At 44.6% G+C, this 18,492-nt stretch overlaps 1 protein-coding gene across 3 annotated transcripts in view; it reads right to left on the bottom strand.

Moving 5' to 3' along the window:
• akt1 (v-akt murine thymoma viral oncogene homolog 1) overlaps window positions 1–18,492 on the bottom strand; it is a 31,746-nt gene that overhangs the window by 12,958 nt on the left and 296 nt on the right. For 2 of the 3 annotated variants that reach the window (XM_070978943.1, XM_070978944.1), the window contains exons 2-4: window positions 16,650–16,761; window positions 12,676–12,861; window positions 123–251 (exon numbers count right to left, since the gene is read on the bottom strand). In XM_070978943.1, the coding sequence (XP_070835044.1) occupies window positions 123–251; window positions 12,676–12,721 (175 nt within the window). In that variant the 5' untranslated portion in view covers window positions 12,722–12,861; window positions 16,650–16,761. The remainder of the gene's footprint in view (window positions 1–122; window positions 252–12,675; window positions 12,862–16,649; window positions 16,762–18,492) is intronic. The other variant, XM_070978945.1, reaches the window with a different exon arrangement.

Consider the following 18,492-nt stretch of genomic DNA (forward strand, 5'->3'; position numbering starts at 1 on the left):
AACATATTTGTAACAACAATGCAAGTAAAAACAAAAAGGCAGCAAACAGTAAAAGCGCTAAAACAAGCTGCCAAGAAACAGAGGGGAAAAAATGCAGTGGTTTCTCTGAAGCAGATACTCACGTGCGACGGAGAAGTTATTTAAGGGGGTTTCCAGCTGGTCAACATCTTGCGGTCGCTCTTTGTAGCCGATGAATGTACCATCACTCTTCAGGAGAAAATACCTTGGCCTCCAGGTCTTGATGTATTCTCCTGATATGAGAAAGAGATTGAAAAAAAAAAAAGACTGCTCAGTTGGAGGACAGAAAATAAAAACAACTTGTGACAAACTAATAGAGATTTTCTGCTCACAGACAAGCCTTAATTGAGAAACTTTGCGTGCTTTCACATTCCCAAAACGCTGACCAATGCACAAGCATTTTGTTTACATCGTGGTTTCATGATTAATGACAAAACACTGTTGTCCTTTCCATTTTAATTCCCAGCGGTGCAACACATTTCCTGCAATCTAATTACTATGCTGTTCACTAGTGCTCTGATAAAATGACCATCTTGTCATGGTCTTTTCTTAAGTGTAGGTCAGCTGCAGGACAAATGGTGGTTTTAGTAGGAGTCAGGACCCTTTCCCCTGACCCGTCTGTCCCTTTTCCAGCAGTCACTTGCAATGTAGACTCTCAGGGAACATTCAAACTGTCCAGAAACGTTTCTATTCTCAGATCGTTTCTGTGAACTGGTGAGTGAAAACTTAGGATAAGTTAATGAATGACTACCAGAAGGGAAAAAAGCTCTGTTCAAGAAAGCTCTGTCTACTTGAGGAAAAAATTAACATACAGTTGATATTCGAAGATTTAGTACTGCACTCCTAAATCACTGTTGGACAAGACAGTGCTTCACATGGCTTCACTGCCTCACATGACATATGTGGCAGCACTCTCTCAGACCTGTCAAATGGCTTTGACGAGTAAAATCGGTGGACTTCCCCATTAAAATATAGATGTTAGAACTGTAGTTTATCATAACCACTTTTCACTTTTTTCCTATCAATCATTTTGTAACACCAACATCACATTTGCCAAAGCCTCAATTTGATTTTCAAATAAAACTTTGCACAATTCCCATTTTCTAGACAACACCCATAACCTCAAGCCAAGCATGTCCATCCCATTCACTTAGACACACTAGCATCACACAAATGAATCTCTCATAGGCAGACAAAACTCAATTTATTCCGGTGATGCTTCAGGAAATGTTGCGCCAGATGTTGTGCAGACGGGGGAAAAAATAGCTTACATACCATAACAAGGCAGTGGCACACAGTGGAGAGGGATTTGAATATTTATACAGGAAAAGTGTAATTTATTTTTAATTACGGAGTTGCATATTAACCCCATGCAGAGCTGTAGCAAGCTGTCCTTAATTGCCCCATTTCCTCCAACACAGAAGTGTGGCGGTTGTGTGAGTGTGTGAGTGTGTGTGTGTGTCTGTGGGGGAGAGGGAGGAGATCTGTCAATATGAGCTTCTGTTACCCTCCTTCAAACACACACCATTTTGACTGATGAAAATGATAACAGATCATGTCTGACACAAACCAAACAGCAGCCACTAACGTCTCCGCTGCTCAGTGTATGTCCTATATTTAAGGAGAGGATAAGAATTTACAACACTTTTCAAGATGTGACACCTCAAAATTTTTAACTTCCTCTTCCTGCTTCATTTCTACATTTATTTTTGAGAAAGTAACAACAAACTCTAATATCTCTGTAAAGACAAACGGCAAACATTCCAGTTGACCACATACAGCAGGGTGAAGGCTGTCTGTCCTTCCAGCAGAGCATCAAGCCATTAAAATCAAAGCAAACACTCAAATGCAAAAGCACCTGATTTACTGCAACAGGCAAGGTGGTGGCACCAATCACCACACTAGAGGAAACATCTGTCCCAGAGCACAATATACTTAAGTCTTCAATTCATAGCAGATGTCCAATATGTTATTACATTTTTCATCAAGGCGCAGGAGGAGATTTTTCATCATGTTTTCTGCAGAGTAAGTGTTTTCACACCAAACACAATTCGTTTGGAAATTAGCTCGACTTTGTCAGCCGTCAGACATGTGCTGTCCTAATTGAAACACACACCGGCAGGAAACCGTTTGGTGGATTTCCCTCATGCCTGTTTCAATGTAACACAATTACCGTGATGAGTCGTTTGTCTGTTTTTAACTGCAAGTCTCACCAATCTACCTCCACATCAGTCACCCACACGTGCACACTGGTCTCCAGAGATTCCACACGCACAGTGTTATTTATCACAGGCCTTCTAGAGAACCCGACGTCCTTACTTCAGCATAAAATCTAAGCATAGACGAGGTGCTATTTAAGAGTACATGTAGTCATGCAAGTATCAGCTGGGAGTTAAACCAAGAGCCCGTTCAACACAGACATAAGTTGCCTAAATCTTTCATACTGCAGCCAGAAAGTCTCCTGAGCCCTCCATACCAAGCCTTGTTTTCCTCAGCCGGGCCCCAGCTGGTGTCTCGCTCTGTGGTCAGGTTTTGGCTGACCCATATCCCCCAGCTATAGTTCATGCCAGCCGGCAGAGAGGACAGTATGTGCACAATGCAGAGACAGCATAATGAGCCCCCTACCTGACACCATGACACCAGACGAAGGCTCAACACACATGCGTGTCTCATCGGTGGAGACTAAACTTTCAGTTCAGAAGTTTTGGTTGAACAGCAGGAATGCAGCAAATCACTTCCAGACCTAGCAAAAGACCTTTAGTACATTATAGCATTCAGATTCTCTGATGGGCAGAGACAGGTGTTTATGTGTATGCATGTGTGTGCTTGTGTGTAAATACATTTGTGTGTGTACACTGCCTTGTGGGTAGTGACAGGTATTTGTGTGTCGCAGATTACAACAACATCCAGTTTGGAAGGCTCTGGGCTTTTCCTGCCAGCTCCGCTGACGCACAGCACCCACCAGAAGTAGCATGGGTGGTCATACGTGACGCAGCAGTGCATGGCATGGCGTGTATCAGCTAGACATTCTCCCACACTGAGGTGGCCTCGGTCACATGGGGGTGGAGAGGATGAGAGTGCCAGCTCACCATTGTCAGTCACTTAACTCTCTAAGCGACTGCCACCCGCTTGACTTACGAAACTGTGATATTAAGGACATTATGACAAGTCTGTGTGGTCACTGGGGTGAGGCCAGACAAGTGGTAAACAGGCTCATGAAGGAATGTGACACTAGAGGTCTAACCCCCTCCTAAAATGAGAGAAACAGCCACTATGATGTTACAAAAAGTGAAAAATGACTCTTTCCAGAGGTGGAAGTTAAAGCAGCGTTTAAAAAAAAAAAAGTTTGTGTGAGGCTTTGGTCATCTTTTCTACACTAGCATACATCTTTCACATGACTGTCACAGCGGCACGGCACTATGAAATTAAGTAACTCCACATCTGCAATGCACATCCTCAACACAGTGCATGCTCTTTCTAGACAGGAGGACACTGCAACTTCCTCGTCTGTGACCACAAACCTGTTCACATGACAACAGTGGAAGCAGCTATATCCGGTTGTCTGTCTGTGTGTGTGTGTCTGCAGCGTAACCCCCCGCAAACAGTCTGTGCTCAGAGCACAAACAAAGGTGACCCTTGTCAGCTTCCTATTTACACCCATTTCCCCTTCTTCTACTTTTATTCAGTTCTACTTTCCACACTGTGGGCTTTCTTAGGCATTGACATGACGAGAAAGCGAAACTGACAGTTGAGCTTTTTCTGTTTGTTAACTCAAACGCGTTAGGAGAGTAAATGTGAAAGCAGCATTATATTATACAGTAGCTGTTACATAATCCAACACAGTAATTCAAGACCAAGTCTATTCACTAACAAAATATTACCCCTGCTCTCAATATTTTATCAGACTTGACTTCAGTGCTTTGCAGAGTAGGCCCCAAATACATCCTGTGCACAGTAAAAAACACAGTGCAGACTGCTGACAAAGGACAATGGGCCTCATAACAACACAGGAGAGCCTTCTGCTTTTAAGTCAGTTCATCATCATTGATGTAAACTAAACCCTTTTGATGTCAACATGTTCTCCAAAACAGGAAACTGGCCAACAGACAGACTGACCACAACCTAGATAAGATAAAACGTCATTCAAGTGTCAGGTCTGACTGTGAAACTGCAGAGACACACAGACACACCTTGCTGTGAGGAAATCCACTAAACGATCTGTGTCTCAGAAGCAGAGCTTTTCTAATAAAAGTCAAGTGTGACAGCAGACATGTGGCTGAACTCAACCAAATTAGGGGAAGGACAGAAGAATAGGAAGACTGATTTGACACCAGATGAGAGATGAGAGAACTAGAGGGGATGAGAAAGCCACGCAGTGTGCAAAGAGTTGTGCTGAGTGGATCGGTAGTGAGACAGATCACTACATATGCTCCCCACATATGTAGGACGGTGAGCGGGGGATGTGAGCGCAAGTGGAGTGTGTATGAGCCATGCGTGCCGTGTGTGTGCGCATGTGTGTGCATGGGAGGAGCTGTCAGGGCCTGATAGAGTGTCTTTACATGACAAGCAGCTGCTGAGGTCTGGGATGCGCGCTGGGCAAAGTGGAAAATAATGAACGGAGAACCGCTGCCAAACACAACAGAATTCATCTTTATTTGCCAACTGCTGCACGTCTCTGTGTGTGGACAGCTCCAGCCTGCCACCACCACGCCCTCTGTACCCCAAACATGCACACACACACGCACGCACACAAGGTACAGGAGGAGAGAACAGGTTTGGCCACAGCTGTATATGGTGAAGCATCGTCATATTTGCTTAGGCACATGTGTAACAAATCATAAGCACTGTATGTCTTTGCATACTACAGTTGGTGATCTGAAAAGGTACCTCAACAGAGTTCGCCACAGAACAAAGACAAATCTTTATCAAAGACATTTCATTAACCTTTAAAAGTTAATCAAAGTGAGATATTCTATTCCAGATGCTGAAATGGTAACAAGAGCATATCCAAGTTTACAAAACTGAAGGTTTCACTTCGCAAGATTTCAATATATGAATCCATTTGCAAGTCAACTCAGCTTAAGAGGCCTTAACAGTAAGGGTTGCACAGGCAGGCTTGTTAAGGCGCCAATAAATAAAGGAAAAAATGTGGAAGGCTTTAGACAGAAGGGGGAGAGAGAGAGTGACAGAGGTTAGTGGCTGTTTCCGAGGAGCGTCCTGTTCTGTCCGTCTCTACGTGACAACGGCAGGAATGTTGAGGTCCCAGCTGCTGTGGCTTGTTGGCTTTTAATAAGACACATCACACACAGCATTCATCGTAGGACCCAGAAAGACGACGCCACAATGTGTCCAAACTAACAGCCCTGTTACAAGACATCCCTTTTTCTACCTTCTCCTAAACTTCCTCTTTGTACTTTGAAGGATTTGAATACAATTTCAAGAATAATTTAAAAAAGAGAGGCCCACCTTGGTTATCTGCCAGTAGATAAGCTATACACACACACACATACACACAGTGAGTGAGAGGAACCAACAGAGGGTCAGACAAAATGCGCCTCTCAGTGCCCACACCCAGTGGTTGGACTTCCTGAGGGGGCTGCTGTTGGGTTTTGTCCCCGTCTAGCCATTCATGGCTTGGGGATGAGAGGAAGGGAGCCAGTGGTAACTGCATGAACTGTGGATGTGTGTGTGTGTGTGTGTGTGTGTGTGTGTGTGTGTGTGTGTGTGTGTGTGTGTGTGTGTGTGTGTGTGTGTGTGTTTGAGTGGTGAGAATCGGATGAGAAGGGGGTGGGGGGGTAGGCGGAGGTTGAGGATTAGGGAATTAGAACTCCAAAGAGAGGGAGGAGGGGGGAGCGGGCTGCGCCTTTTGTTGGTTTTTCCTCAGCCGCCCCCGCCATCCCTTCGGCCCTTTTCTGCCGGGTTCTGCCTGTAGGCTGCAGCTGTGGCCTGCCACCCTGTGCCCTGCATCTCAATGAGCCACGGGCCGCCCGCTCCAGAGGAGAGGGGGCTCCCTGATGCAGGGGTCACCACTGAGCCCCAGCAACCACAAACTCCGCCCCACACCATCCCCTGCTCTGAGCCACAGAGCTGGGCTGCTCGTGCTTCCTGGACACCCATCTACCCATTTGCCCCTGTCACTGTGACCATATAAGGCAGAACCAGGCTCACACGCCATCCTGAACTGTCCAGGAATTTGGGCTCCTTCATTTTATTTCCCTCCTCTTTATGTCTTCCTGACATGCCCCTCCTCACCAAACCTCTTTTGTTGGCCCCTCTCTCTCCCATGCAGCTGGATGGGGGACTCCATTGCCAGGATTTTGGCAGCAGCATCAACAGGTTGCAGGGAAGGGCCACCCTGGCCTCCAATGTAGCCCTCTCTGTCTCTTCCCCTTATCCTTCGCTCTTTCTCTCTGTCACTGCGGTTGCTGCTGCTACCCCAACAGGAAAAAAAAAAAAAAGCACGGAGGGGGTGGGGGGTGCAATGGAGGCTGCCCCTCTTTCTCACGCTTGTAAGAAAGCCCTCACTTCTTCTCCGTGGTGAGTGACACCTGCTGATTACCATAGAGACACTGTGGGAAGTTCCCCCCTGCCACACTGAGGCTGAGATTTGCCCCCTCTCCCTGGGTAAACAAGCAGTCCATGGATTAGTTAACTGGGTTACTGCATGGCAAACAAATAAACACACATTATTTAGAGCACATTAGTGCCAATGAACTCTCAATGACCAGTGTATGCTCTAGCATCCTCAAACAAGGAAGGACTAAACTCCAGAGCATCCATTCTGGGGACAGGTAGCCTCCAGCTGTTGGAAATGGTCATGACTAACTTCCTTCTGAAAGTATGACAAAACTGTGACTCTGAATAACTTGTAAAATATGTTCTGGGTAACAGAATAAGCCGATGTGGAGGATGTAACACATATCTGAGCATACAGTCAACTCTTAGTCTGCAGACATCTGAGCATCCCCTTCATCTTTCTGTCTCCCCTACCCTGCCTAAATGGGAGAGAGGTGCCAGTGATGTGATTGATGTTGGAGACTGGGAGCTTTTCGCTGGTCCATAGCCGCTTCCGCCATGGGTCTGAGTTGTCAGCAGGGTCATTATCCTAGCAACAGGATGGTGGGGCTGTGGGTGAGGAGTGTGCGCTGGAAGTGGGGGAGGACCAAGGGGGGTTGAGCCAGTGGGGGGCAGGCTGAGGCAGAGAGGAAAGAGGGGAGCCAACAGAGACGAGGAGAAAAGAAAGAATGCAGGAGTAAGAATGGATGAGAACAAGAGGAAACAACAGAGACAAAAAGAGAAGAGAGGAGCAGAGAACGCTGCCGAGCACCACAGTTGTGGCGAGCAGGCGGACTCTGCACAGCAAAGTAAGCACACAGCGGGCTTGCCGTGAGAGGAGACGAGTGGTGGAGGTGCCACCTCCCTCAGCCTCCTGGTCCCCCCCACCATGCCAGCCAGCCTGCCTGCCGACAGCTGCACCCCAGTAATTTACTTCTCTCCACCACATTTAACAGGAAGACTGCTTCCCATTACCCAGGGCAGGGGGTCCGCACTGACGGCCAGACACCCGGCCAGAGCACTGGCTTCCTGGTGTGACACCCTCTGCTGCTGGACCCTGCCTACAGGGGCTCCATTCCCAGATCGGCCTGGCACTTCAACTTTCATTTCTGGTGATCAACTGGGTAGTGTCTGGGTATTTAATTACCAAAGTTGCAGTTATCTGTTGTGAAGTTATTTGCAAAAAGTTTTTAAAAAGCAATGCTTGATGCTACATCAGTAAAACTACAAAATGATCCACCATCAAATAATTATATCCCTCAGTTGTTTCTAGGATTTATTTTCCACTCATCGCCCCGTCGTGACTGTTCACTGGTCATTATGAATACTAGAGGAAAACTCAGACTTTAACCTCTACGTTCCTAATTTCAATGAAAAAAAAATAATTTCTGCCTCACATGCACTCTTTTAAATTATTTCATTTGTCACATGTTGGACACAGCATCTAGATGAAACATCAAAATATCTTATACTTTAACTCCATATAAGCGTGTCTGTATATGTGCCTAGAAATTGTACTGATTAGCGGAATAAGTGCCATAAGTTGTTTTATCTGTTACGTTTGAATACTTCGTCATCAGTTATTTAATGTTTAGTGGCCACCTATCAGTTAAACATGTGCAGCAGACAGAATCTCTCTTTAATTTGGAGTTTCTGACTACATGAAATACACAACAGATTGAATTACGTTTTTAACTTTGGAACTATATACATAATGCAATCACATTACGATAATTAAGTAAAGCACTGCATACATTTATTTCTGATTAAAGTAACTTTATTACTGAGACAAATTATCCAAAAATTTCAAGATAACCGAATCATTTTGGGATCTGCTTAGCAGGATGTGGTCATTTTATGGGCACTCGAGACTGGTTTGTTATGTGTGAAAGCCTCACAATGTATGTGAAAATATCAGTAAATTGGAAGAGCTGTCACTCTAATTCTGCAGTATGTAATGTGTATGTTTGTGTATGTGCCAGAGCAGTGTGGCCCATGACAGCCATAATGAGAGGACATGGAGGAGCCTGGATGAGCCCAGCAGCAGAGCTGGCAGCCACTCAAAGTCCTGAAGTCTTGAAACGGCCAGTATTACAGCATCATGAGACATTCTTAATCAGGTGGGCCTGCTCCTTTGGAGACTATTTAACTGTGCAGGAGAGACAACATTCCCTCACTGAGATCACTAATACAGAGAGAAAACGAAGACAAATGTGGAAAATGCTGGCTGAATTATTGGAGGCCTGTTCACCAGATGCACAAGACACAGATATTCCAAAAAAAAAAAAAAGTTTCATCTACACTGACTACTGTGTCTGGCGTTTCACAAAACCCCGCTTGTTACCACTCGGTGTCTCATGCACTTTGCTGGACCACCAACAAGGTCTTGCTTGGAGGAGCAGTTCATGGGTGTCCTTCAGCCGCATGTCCAGCAAAGGAGCCAATCAGCTGCCGAGCTCCAAACCAAACCACGAGAGGGTCTCTGTGGCATGTCACACATAACATCCATCTGCTCTCCTGAGGCCGACTGGGTCACTGAGCAATGTTCTGGGAACATCACAAAGACGCTGCTCAACTTCTGTCTCTCTCTCTCTCTCTCTGCCTGTCCCTTCATCTCCCCCTCGCTATCTCTACTGGTGTGTCCCCCGCTTTCCCTACCTCTCTCACCCCACCCCTGCTCTCATGAGTCGGAGCCAGCTGAGCATGCTACCCAAATACAACAGTTGTTGCGGCCTTCGTTAGCCTAACGAAGGGGCCGGCTCTTTATACTTGTCAGGGAGCAAATGAGTCAAACAAACAAGGGCCAGGGAAGAGGGGAGGACAAGCGAGCGCTGTTCTGTTGAGCTTCACTGGGTTCTTGGCCGCAGTACTTCCCTGGAAACTAGGGAACCCACAATCTGCCTCTTTGATGTCTGATGATGCTCTGGCTTTGATGGAAACTTTGGAAAAACACACTCGCAAAAAGAAATAACATGCTGCTTGGTCTCTGTGGCCACTAGAGGCCGTAGGCACATTCAAAGTGTGTGGGTGCACTCTGAAGGATCTAAAAGGGAAGTATCATTTGGGGACGCATAACAACTGGTTATGATAGTAACAACAAAGTTACAGTGCTTTTGCAAGCCTGTACTTGCTATGCGGTCGGTGCATAAGGGCACTGGGTAATGTCCTGCTGGCAGTCTAACTTCTGAATAAATATGCTTCACACTGTCCATACACTCAAACATTTGCATATGCATGTCCAGACGTACGCACACGCTACCCCTGTCCTACTCGGCTGCTATGTCTTGCATTCCAAAACTGTCCTTCCAAAACAGACAACCAAGATAACAGTCACAACAACACATCCCCGGCAGTGTCCACAATCCAGACACATTACTGCAGCACAAGGCTTAAGGAGAAAGTATGAAGGTGTGTCCTTCAGAATGAGATCATTTCACTGAGCGCAGCCTGTCTGGCACAAATGCACGGAGCACTCCAAGGCTGAGAATCTGCAGCTCGAATGACAGATCAGCTCTACTGGAGGGTTTACAGTGTACCAAGGCACAATGCGTGCTCGACTTTCTTCTGGGGGCCTTCACACAGTTTACAAGTGCACGCTGAACATGACTAATCAAAGAGGAATCGAAGAGTGAGAGTGAGTGGCATGGATGTGTTCAGCTGATGTGCCAGAGCTGCTGTGCTCTGTGCCTGTGACTGGCTCACCATGAAATCCATTCATCATGTTCCACCATTAAATGGGTATTAGTGGAGCACAAGGCACATTTTAACTGTACCTGCTTTTAAGTCCCATACAAATGCAGCTTGGTGCCAGACTGTGTCTGTGGAACACACACAAAATGTTGATGGAAATATGGAGGGCTATCTTTTGTAAAACTTTAAATTGGTGTTTTGAGTGTACACATGGGAGTAATGAGCATGCTGAACACACTTAGAAGCAGTATAAGCCATTTATTATTACGCCCACATGGAGATGTGAGTCACTTGGGTGGTGCCACCACACAAAAAAGCTCCACTCAAGGTGCAACATGGGATGATAGTGGTTGAGTGTGGGCTACCTGGTGGAGGTGATGGACAGTGAGACAGGGCTACTGCAAGTTCACCTTCTGTGCAGTGGCTCTGGGGCAAAGACTGCATGACAGTGACGCGGCAGGTGGACGCCCTCCAATCAAAACAGAGAGGCTCTGGGTGACATTTCACAGGGCACAGCTGCTGGGCTGCGACAGCATGCCAACTCACTATTCCTGAAGGGTTGTTTGTTTAGTGTGTGTATGAGTGTGTGTCACAACTAGAAGGGTGTCATTGCAAGAACTCTGCGTGCCTGTGTGTACACTACTGCGACACTATGGCTGTTTTTCTACTAGTCACTATTTGACTACGCTTGCAGTCATATTTTACACTGGCTCTCTATCATAATCTTTCATTCTTATCAGCACTGTCAAAGGTGTGGAAAAATGGACCTGCGCCAAATTTGTGTCACAAATAACACACAGAGAAAGAAACAAGCACCAGAAACAACTATGAGGATGCAAATAGTGTATACAGACTCAGAATGAATGGCTCGTCAGCCCAAACATTTGACTGTCGTGCCTAACAAATGCAATTTTAGAATGTTCCCTTCCAAAAGAAAGGACATTCCTGTTTTAGTTTTTTCCCTAAAGAGAGACATAATAACACAATTTACCTCTGAGGTCTCTGACACATGATAGAAATCCAATTAACTTCATGAATTCTGCTTTATAGATTTTTTATGAAGACTTGTATAAAAAAATCCAGGATTGTGGATAAGATAAACCTCCATATTTTTGCCAATTACCTGAAAACTTTGCAGCACTGGTCGATACACACCAGAGATTATGCAAATGAAATACTACTAGCACCCAACATTTTATCCTTTCAGTCACTGGAAGGACCAGGGTGTGTCTGCCTGAGACCAACTGAGCCAAACCAGGCTGACCCTTTCGTAAAACAGCAGTCCGTTATGCTCTTAGGCCAAGCCTTGAGGAGGGGGAGTGAGGGCCAACACACCACAGCGGCACACTGTTCCCCCTAGAGTCCCAGTAACTCTCCGACTGACCTGCTCCCATCACCTTATCCCCTGAGTCAAAGTCTTGGTTTCGTCTCTTCCAGTAAAAGTCTGGTTCCTTGGCACTGGGCCTGGGAGCCTTCATTGGTTTTGGAGAAGTTCCTTATCCTATTTTGCCCCTGGTGGTGGTGGAGGTGGTGGTGGAGCGGGCTCCGTGAAGCAGCCGCAGTTTGAAGGCAGAGTTATTATGCACACATAAAGCTGCTCAAAGCCAGCAGGTATGTGAGGAATGCCTCTTCGTCCAAACAACAGGACTCACGCCCGACACAGAGCCACGCCACGCCACACAGCGCTGTCAGAGCAGCTAAATGGGGCCCACTGGGGACTCTGCAGCTGGCTGGCTCTTTACATTAGATATGGCATACAGCCTGCTTGAAAACGGTTAGCCGGAAATCAATCACCTGACATGTGTGTCATTTGGTTCAAGCATTTCTGCAGCATTTAGTCAACAGTGTACTACAGTAATTCTTGCTAATCCAAGTACCGCAGGAATGACGGTAATGCGGATTTGAGAAATATATGAACCATTAGAGTAGAAATTTCAATTTTCAGAGCATGCTCAAAACATGTGCCAAAACATGAAGTACAGAAAAACTGCCATGTGCACATATTCTATGAAACCAGGAACTAAGAAACCAAACAGTTTAAATGCATTTCTCCAACAAGGGATCAACAAGGGATTTTTAAATATTTGCATAACAAACATATTTTAGGGCCTTTGCATATTTGTGTTCTTGGCCAGTTTGGTCAAGCCACAAGTTTGCGCAGTTGGGGTTTCTAGTACATTAGGTGATGAGGACTATATTACATCTTGATTGACTTGTAAAAAAAAAAAAAAAGTAAATAAAAAATACACAAAAGAAACCATAGCACATAAATAATGAGGTGCACATAATAATTATCTTATTACACTTTGGTTTCAAGCTCACTGTAGCTGCACTTAGCTCAATCAAAAATCGAATTCTTTACAACTGATATTCAATCAAACTAAATAGTACAAACTTTATCTGTGCATTTACCTCTTTTATGCAGCCATCCCTCCTTGACAATCACCACATTGGTCATGTTGGTGGGCAGGGTGGAGGATCCAGGTTTCCCACAGGGAGAGACACAGCTTTGTTTCCCAAGTTTCCTTCACTCAGCCCTGTGCAGGAGCCTGGAGACGGGGTCCTGGGGTTTACAGCCTCCTTCTCAATGGTGGTTACCTATTAGTTGAGAAAGTTGAAAATTGAGGAGAAAGATTTTTTCCACTTGTCTGAATATTAACCCTCAGGTCAACATAGCGGACGAGAGGCAGTGGAACTGAGCTTTATGGCCCAGTTAGTGGAGGATATGCTAAAACCACAGTTTAGTCCGTTTCACATGTGGAACCTGCAACACTGCAAGGTTCAAATATCTGTGTAAGACCGTGGTTTTTGGCATTCATGATGAAGTCTCCCCATATTGGAAAATTCCATGCTATTCACACACGGCACAACCACTGATTTTCTGGTAGATTTTTCTACACGTGGCCAGAAAAGCAGTGAGTAAGACAATAATGGCATAAAACAGGCTGCCTATATTGAGGATTTTCAAACTTATTTTGGAGTTGCATGCCTGTTCATCCTAATGATTTTGCCAAATGTGTGTTTTGGATCTTATTTAGATCTTATAATGTACGTCACAGTATGTCATGCACATATGATTTTGTGACTATCCATTCTGCTGTATTTTTGTCCTGTTTGCAGGCAGCAACAGAGTTAAAAGATTCAGCAGTTTAGCAGTTGATGTGTTTGTTTGCGCTGAGGACACTGTAGGATGTGAGTTTCTCAGGGGGGTGGCAGGGACCATTATCCCAAATGCAGATTTGCATTTTGGCTGAAACTTGGACTGGACTGGATGATGGACTAAAGGGCCTGAAAAGAAAATGATTTCCTAATAGCTCTGTTTTGAACAGAGCCTTCCCTCAGGTGCTCCTCTGTACACCACACTGAGGTTCAACATGAACATGGAAGGTACTTGATTACTATTCAAAAAAAATTTGACATTGATATGAAATTCACTGTATCATACATTTATGACCAATTCTAACTTTTATTATAGAAAAAAAACATGTAGTACCCAGCAACGAGCTGACACCTCAAGGTAATCGACTTCAGCCAATAAACACTGAGAAAATTATCTGAGAATGTTTTTACAATTTACTCATTTACATTATTTTGTAGTAAAGTAATCGAAACTGAACTTCTTTCCTTATGCTTAGGAAATAATTAAATGTGAAATCATTATAGATTTGCTGTCTTGCAGTGAAATATGTACTATGGCAGGCATGAGGAGAAAAAAAAATAGACAGCCCCTTTTATCCAACCATTTGTGTTTTAAAACAAAATAAACAATAAGGACACACCAATCCAACATTGATATGGGATATCGGTCTGATACTGTCTCAAATTGGTGGATTGGGTATTGTGACACTGGGGCCAGTCTATTCAATTCAGCTCTATGTTCACATCTATGTGTCTCTTTGCTCTAAACATTACAAAGAATTTTGATTCCTACTCATTTTGAATGTTTTGCTTTTACCGATTCAAGTTTAGATTACCTCTGTTACTTGAGAATTTACAGTTCTTTTGCACTAGTTTGTGACTGAATTGTGATTTAATGTTAGTTGCTCCATTTAAAAGGTTTGCTCTTGAACCTTATTTCCTGATACATTTTTTACATAGCTACAGGTGCACAAAGATTTATTATTATTAATTTATATCTATGTATTTGTTTGTTTGTTATATTTTGTTTTAGAAAAGCTATGTTTACATCAAGCCTGATGTTGCCTTACACATAAAAGAAAGATCCCCGTCTCTTCCACACAGTGAGAAATACAACGTATTAATTAAACACTGGTCTAGGATCGGTACTTGGTGCGAGCAGATATCCAGATTCAGGTATCAGAATAGGATCGAAACTGAAAAAAGTGGAACAGTGCATCATACAGTAAATAAATACAGTTGATTCAAACATCCTCTCACATGATGAAGACTGTGATGACGATGGTGTTACATGGTCAAAGTTCCAGAACAGCTACTCTACTAAATGGACTCCAAGATAAGACTGTTGCTAACAGTTGCTAACACTAGCTAACTACCAAATGATCATGATGATTTTATACCACCTGATCAAAATATTCAATGGCTGCTGAAAAGAATGATCTGTTTTCTGCACTTCCATGACAACTAGGCAAACTCTATCTGCTGGTGAAGATCATGTGATATGTTTGAAAGCTCCGCAACAGCTACAACATGGCCTTCAGGGTGAGATTGTTCTGTTGACAAAATAAATGCGTTGTGGGGTGAAGGCACATTGTTTACTGAGAGGATGAACAGATCACAATCCTTCCAAACACAGATAACGTTTGTGCACTGTGTGAGTGTTGCTGTTTTTATTCACACCTGACCTGTGGTGGAAGCATTACAGCAAACCGCCAGCATGATGTTCACAGAACAACTCAACAACAACAATCTATTCACACATGAAACAGAGACGGAAGAAGACCTGCTGTCACATTTACACAGTAAATGTGTTGAAGGGTCTTCAGAGAGATGTGAGTAACGTGCAGCATAAGATGGGTTAAAGAGATCAAGCTGAAGCAATAGTCTTACCTGTTCAAACTTAAGTCCAAACATATGATAGACGACAGAATGAAAGTGCGCCGACGGCCATGTGACAGACCAAACGGGGCTGAATTCCATCACAGACTTATCGGTTATTCAACAACGGCACATACTAAAAACCTGTAGGCTATCATAACCAAAGGCTTGACCTTTTGATTCATTCAGTGCTTCTTTATGATATAAAGACAGCTTTGAAGGCAGGGCAGAAGCAAAAAATGATCAATTGCCACGCTTATTCACACAAATGTCACACACTACATCAGGCAATCTGTGACTATCGACTGAAATCAATTTGCCTGCTACTGCTGCTGCTGCTGCTGCTCCGTCAGAGTGAGGCCATCAAAAGAGAGCTCTGTTTGAGTGGCCTCATCCAGCTTACTGGCAGGGACAACAACAGGAAGTGGATGTGACTATTGACAGACTACGAGTCATATCAGTACAGCCCCAGGCTCGAATACATCTGTCAGTGAATGAGCGGTCAACATGCCTTTTACTGCCATTCTGCTCACTTACATCAATGAGCAAGAGTGAGTTCATGTGAGCACGGTTTATTTTTGCTCAGTGTTTTTGTTTATTGCACTGGGGTTGTGGTGCCTGTGTCACACAGTCGTTGGATGTTGGAAGGATGTTGGAAAGGGATTTGAAAAAAGCACACTGAGTGCTATTCAAACTAGGGATCACACAAACCGTTGGATCCCTTCAGCATCTTAGTGTGTACTCTGCGACAGAGACACGCACACATTATATACACATTGGGATACATCACACAAACAAACTCAAGCACACACACCACAGCCAAGAAAGCAACACATGCACAAGACCGGCTCTGGAGCCACAACAGAGCGCTGCTGTTTTAATGGGAGCGACCTGTTGCTACTGCGGCCTGTGTGGAAAAGCTGGGCTGCTGCCAGCGCTGCAGCCAGCAGCCACTGAATGAACCCAGTACCCTGACAGTCGGTCACATGGTCCTCAGGCCTCTGGGCCACCGCCTGCCTGCCTGCCTGCCTGCCGAGCTTTCAATCATTCATCTTTCTGTCTCCAGTTCGGGGGGCCACCCCATTCAATGTAAATCAGTGTCATGCAGCAGAGATGCCGCACAATGAGCCCATCAGTGGGATATGGAGGACAGTCCCATGTGTTTATGGCAGGAAGCAGAAAATCAGGCCGACATCACCACACTACTTCCTTCATCTCAGATTGATAGATACAAGTCTGTTTATGCTCTATGTTCTGCTGCTGCTTGGATAAACAACAAGTCAGCAGCTGGTTTTGCAGTTGCAAAGACAGAACGTTACACTCAAATATCTAAAACAAGAAAATGAAATGCGAACGTGAAACATGCTCACCTGTTGCTGGAAAACAGTCCGTGAAGTGACGCTTGGTTTGTGTTCAAACGCCACAGTGGAACCAGTACGAGAGTGATCTACTTCACCGTGCCAAGTTCCTCTTTCAAGTTCCCTGAAAACACATTGCTAATGATAAGAATATTGTGGGTAGGTGTAGCTGAAAACTAAACCACAGCTACTGTAACCTTCAAAGCAGAGCAAACTCACTGCTTTAATCCTGTGATGACATGCACAGCAACCCCTTTATGACTCCTGTTAACGTATTCATTTCCTGGCTGTTCAGACAAGCCGTGGACTAAAAGATAGATCACAAAGCTGGACTTATCCAAATATGTACCAGATCATATGACAGCTCATTCTGTCCTTTACAAAAGGATCCGGATAACACACACAATAAGACCTCAAAGCTCTGGTCTCTTGATTTGTAGCAAATCAAATGACCTCGCTGCTAACGTGAACAACTTGTAAACAAGATGAATGAAACAAGTATTTAAGGCTGCAGCATTCTCCATTTCGTGACACAGACCGTGAAAGAGTGTGGACATGTGATGCTGCTGACGGTGGACTACCATCATTTGAAGTGTCCTCCTCAGTGATTGACACAGCTAAAGTCTTGTGGCGCGGGCAGGGGGACGGGCACAATAAGTCTGCCTGTGTACAGGGACGACAATTTCAAACAACATTCCTCAGATTCTGCATGCAACTGGTGGCACATTTGCGTCAAAGGGGCTGTGAAGGGATTGGGTGGGAGGTGACTGGTATTTTCTAAATAGAACAGGGGGAGCCAAGCAGTCACTGGCTGCATCATTGGGCCAGCTTGTTGCGTCTTCCCTGGGTCACATGGCAAGTCTCCCTGCGTACACACACACTGGACAGACAGTAGTCTCATGACCGATAAAAAACATTTTAACACTACCATGCCCAGGGACAATGTTCTCTTTCCAGACTATACATGCATGTGTGAGCCCTGGGACACAGAGACAAACAGACACATCAGTAAAGCGAGGATTATCTCAAGTTGGACATTTAAAGCTTTTCATATCCGATAAACCTGTGCTGCTCAGATGCGCAGCTAACAAACCTTTTCATTTGACTCCCACCACATCACCCTTCAACAATAAACCTTGACAAAAGTCCTGTAGTTGTGATTTATGTAGGCGGGATGAGTGAGGACAGTAAAACCTATCACCGAAAACGTTACACACATGCATTTTGCAATTGTACTGATTACAGGGGATAAAAATAAGAATATAGCGCTACCTTTTCTTTATGACTTCCCTGGTGTACAAACTTTGGACCTAAAGGTGCCTAGGCCCCATTTTGAGAACCACGACAGGGTGGCATTAAGTCAACAACAAAGATGTACAAACGTCACTAATTTGTATCGCTGCCTGTGAACGCACCAGTGCTACCAGCAACAAGCTAGCAAAGCTAACGGCCGAACGTAAAATTATTGTCTGGCAACACATTTCTCACTCAAACAAGTAAACAAACGCGGTGCTAAGTTGATAACAATGAATGAGCTACTCTCTCGTTGAGCTCATTTGTTTTCATTTGCCTGCTGGGCCACAAAGTAAAGGCAAAAACAACTTTTCTCGTGGAGGTGAACCGTTTAAAGTAACGTGACTGCAGATATTTTGGCCTGAGGGCTGTCTCAAAAGTGGTCATTGTCAAAAATGAATGGTTAACATCTTAGCCGAGACTCGTTGTTGTTTGTGGGAAAACAACGACGCGTTATAATCCACAACAGGACGTTTGTAAGCTTTTGACTTCGCTGCTAAGTAACTTCTACGGCGAAGTGAAGTCAGGAAAGTACCTCATTTCAGGTTTGCATTTAGCGACA

This window comes from Chaetodon trifascialis, chromosome 14 (assembly GCF_039877785.1).
Source record: "Chaetodon trifascialis isolate fChaTrf1 chromosome 14, fChaTrf1.hap1, whole genome shotgun sequence".
In the NCBI taxonomy this organism is placed as follows: Eukaryota; Metazoa; Chordata; class Actinopteri; order Chaetodontiformes; family Chaetodontidae; genus Chaetodon; species Chaetodon trifascialis.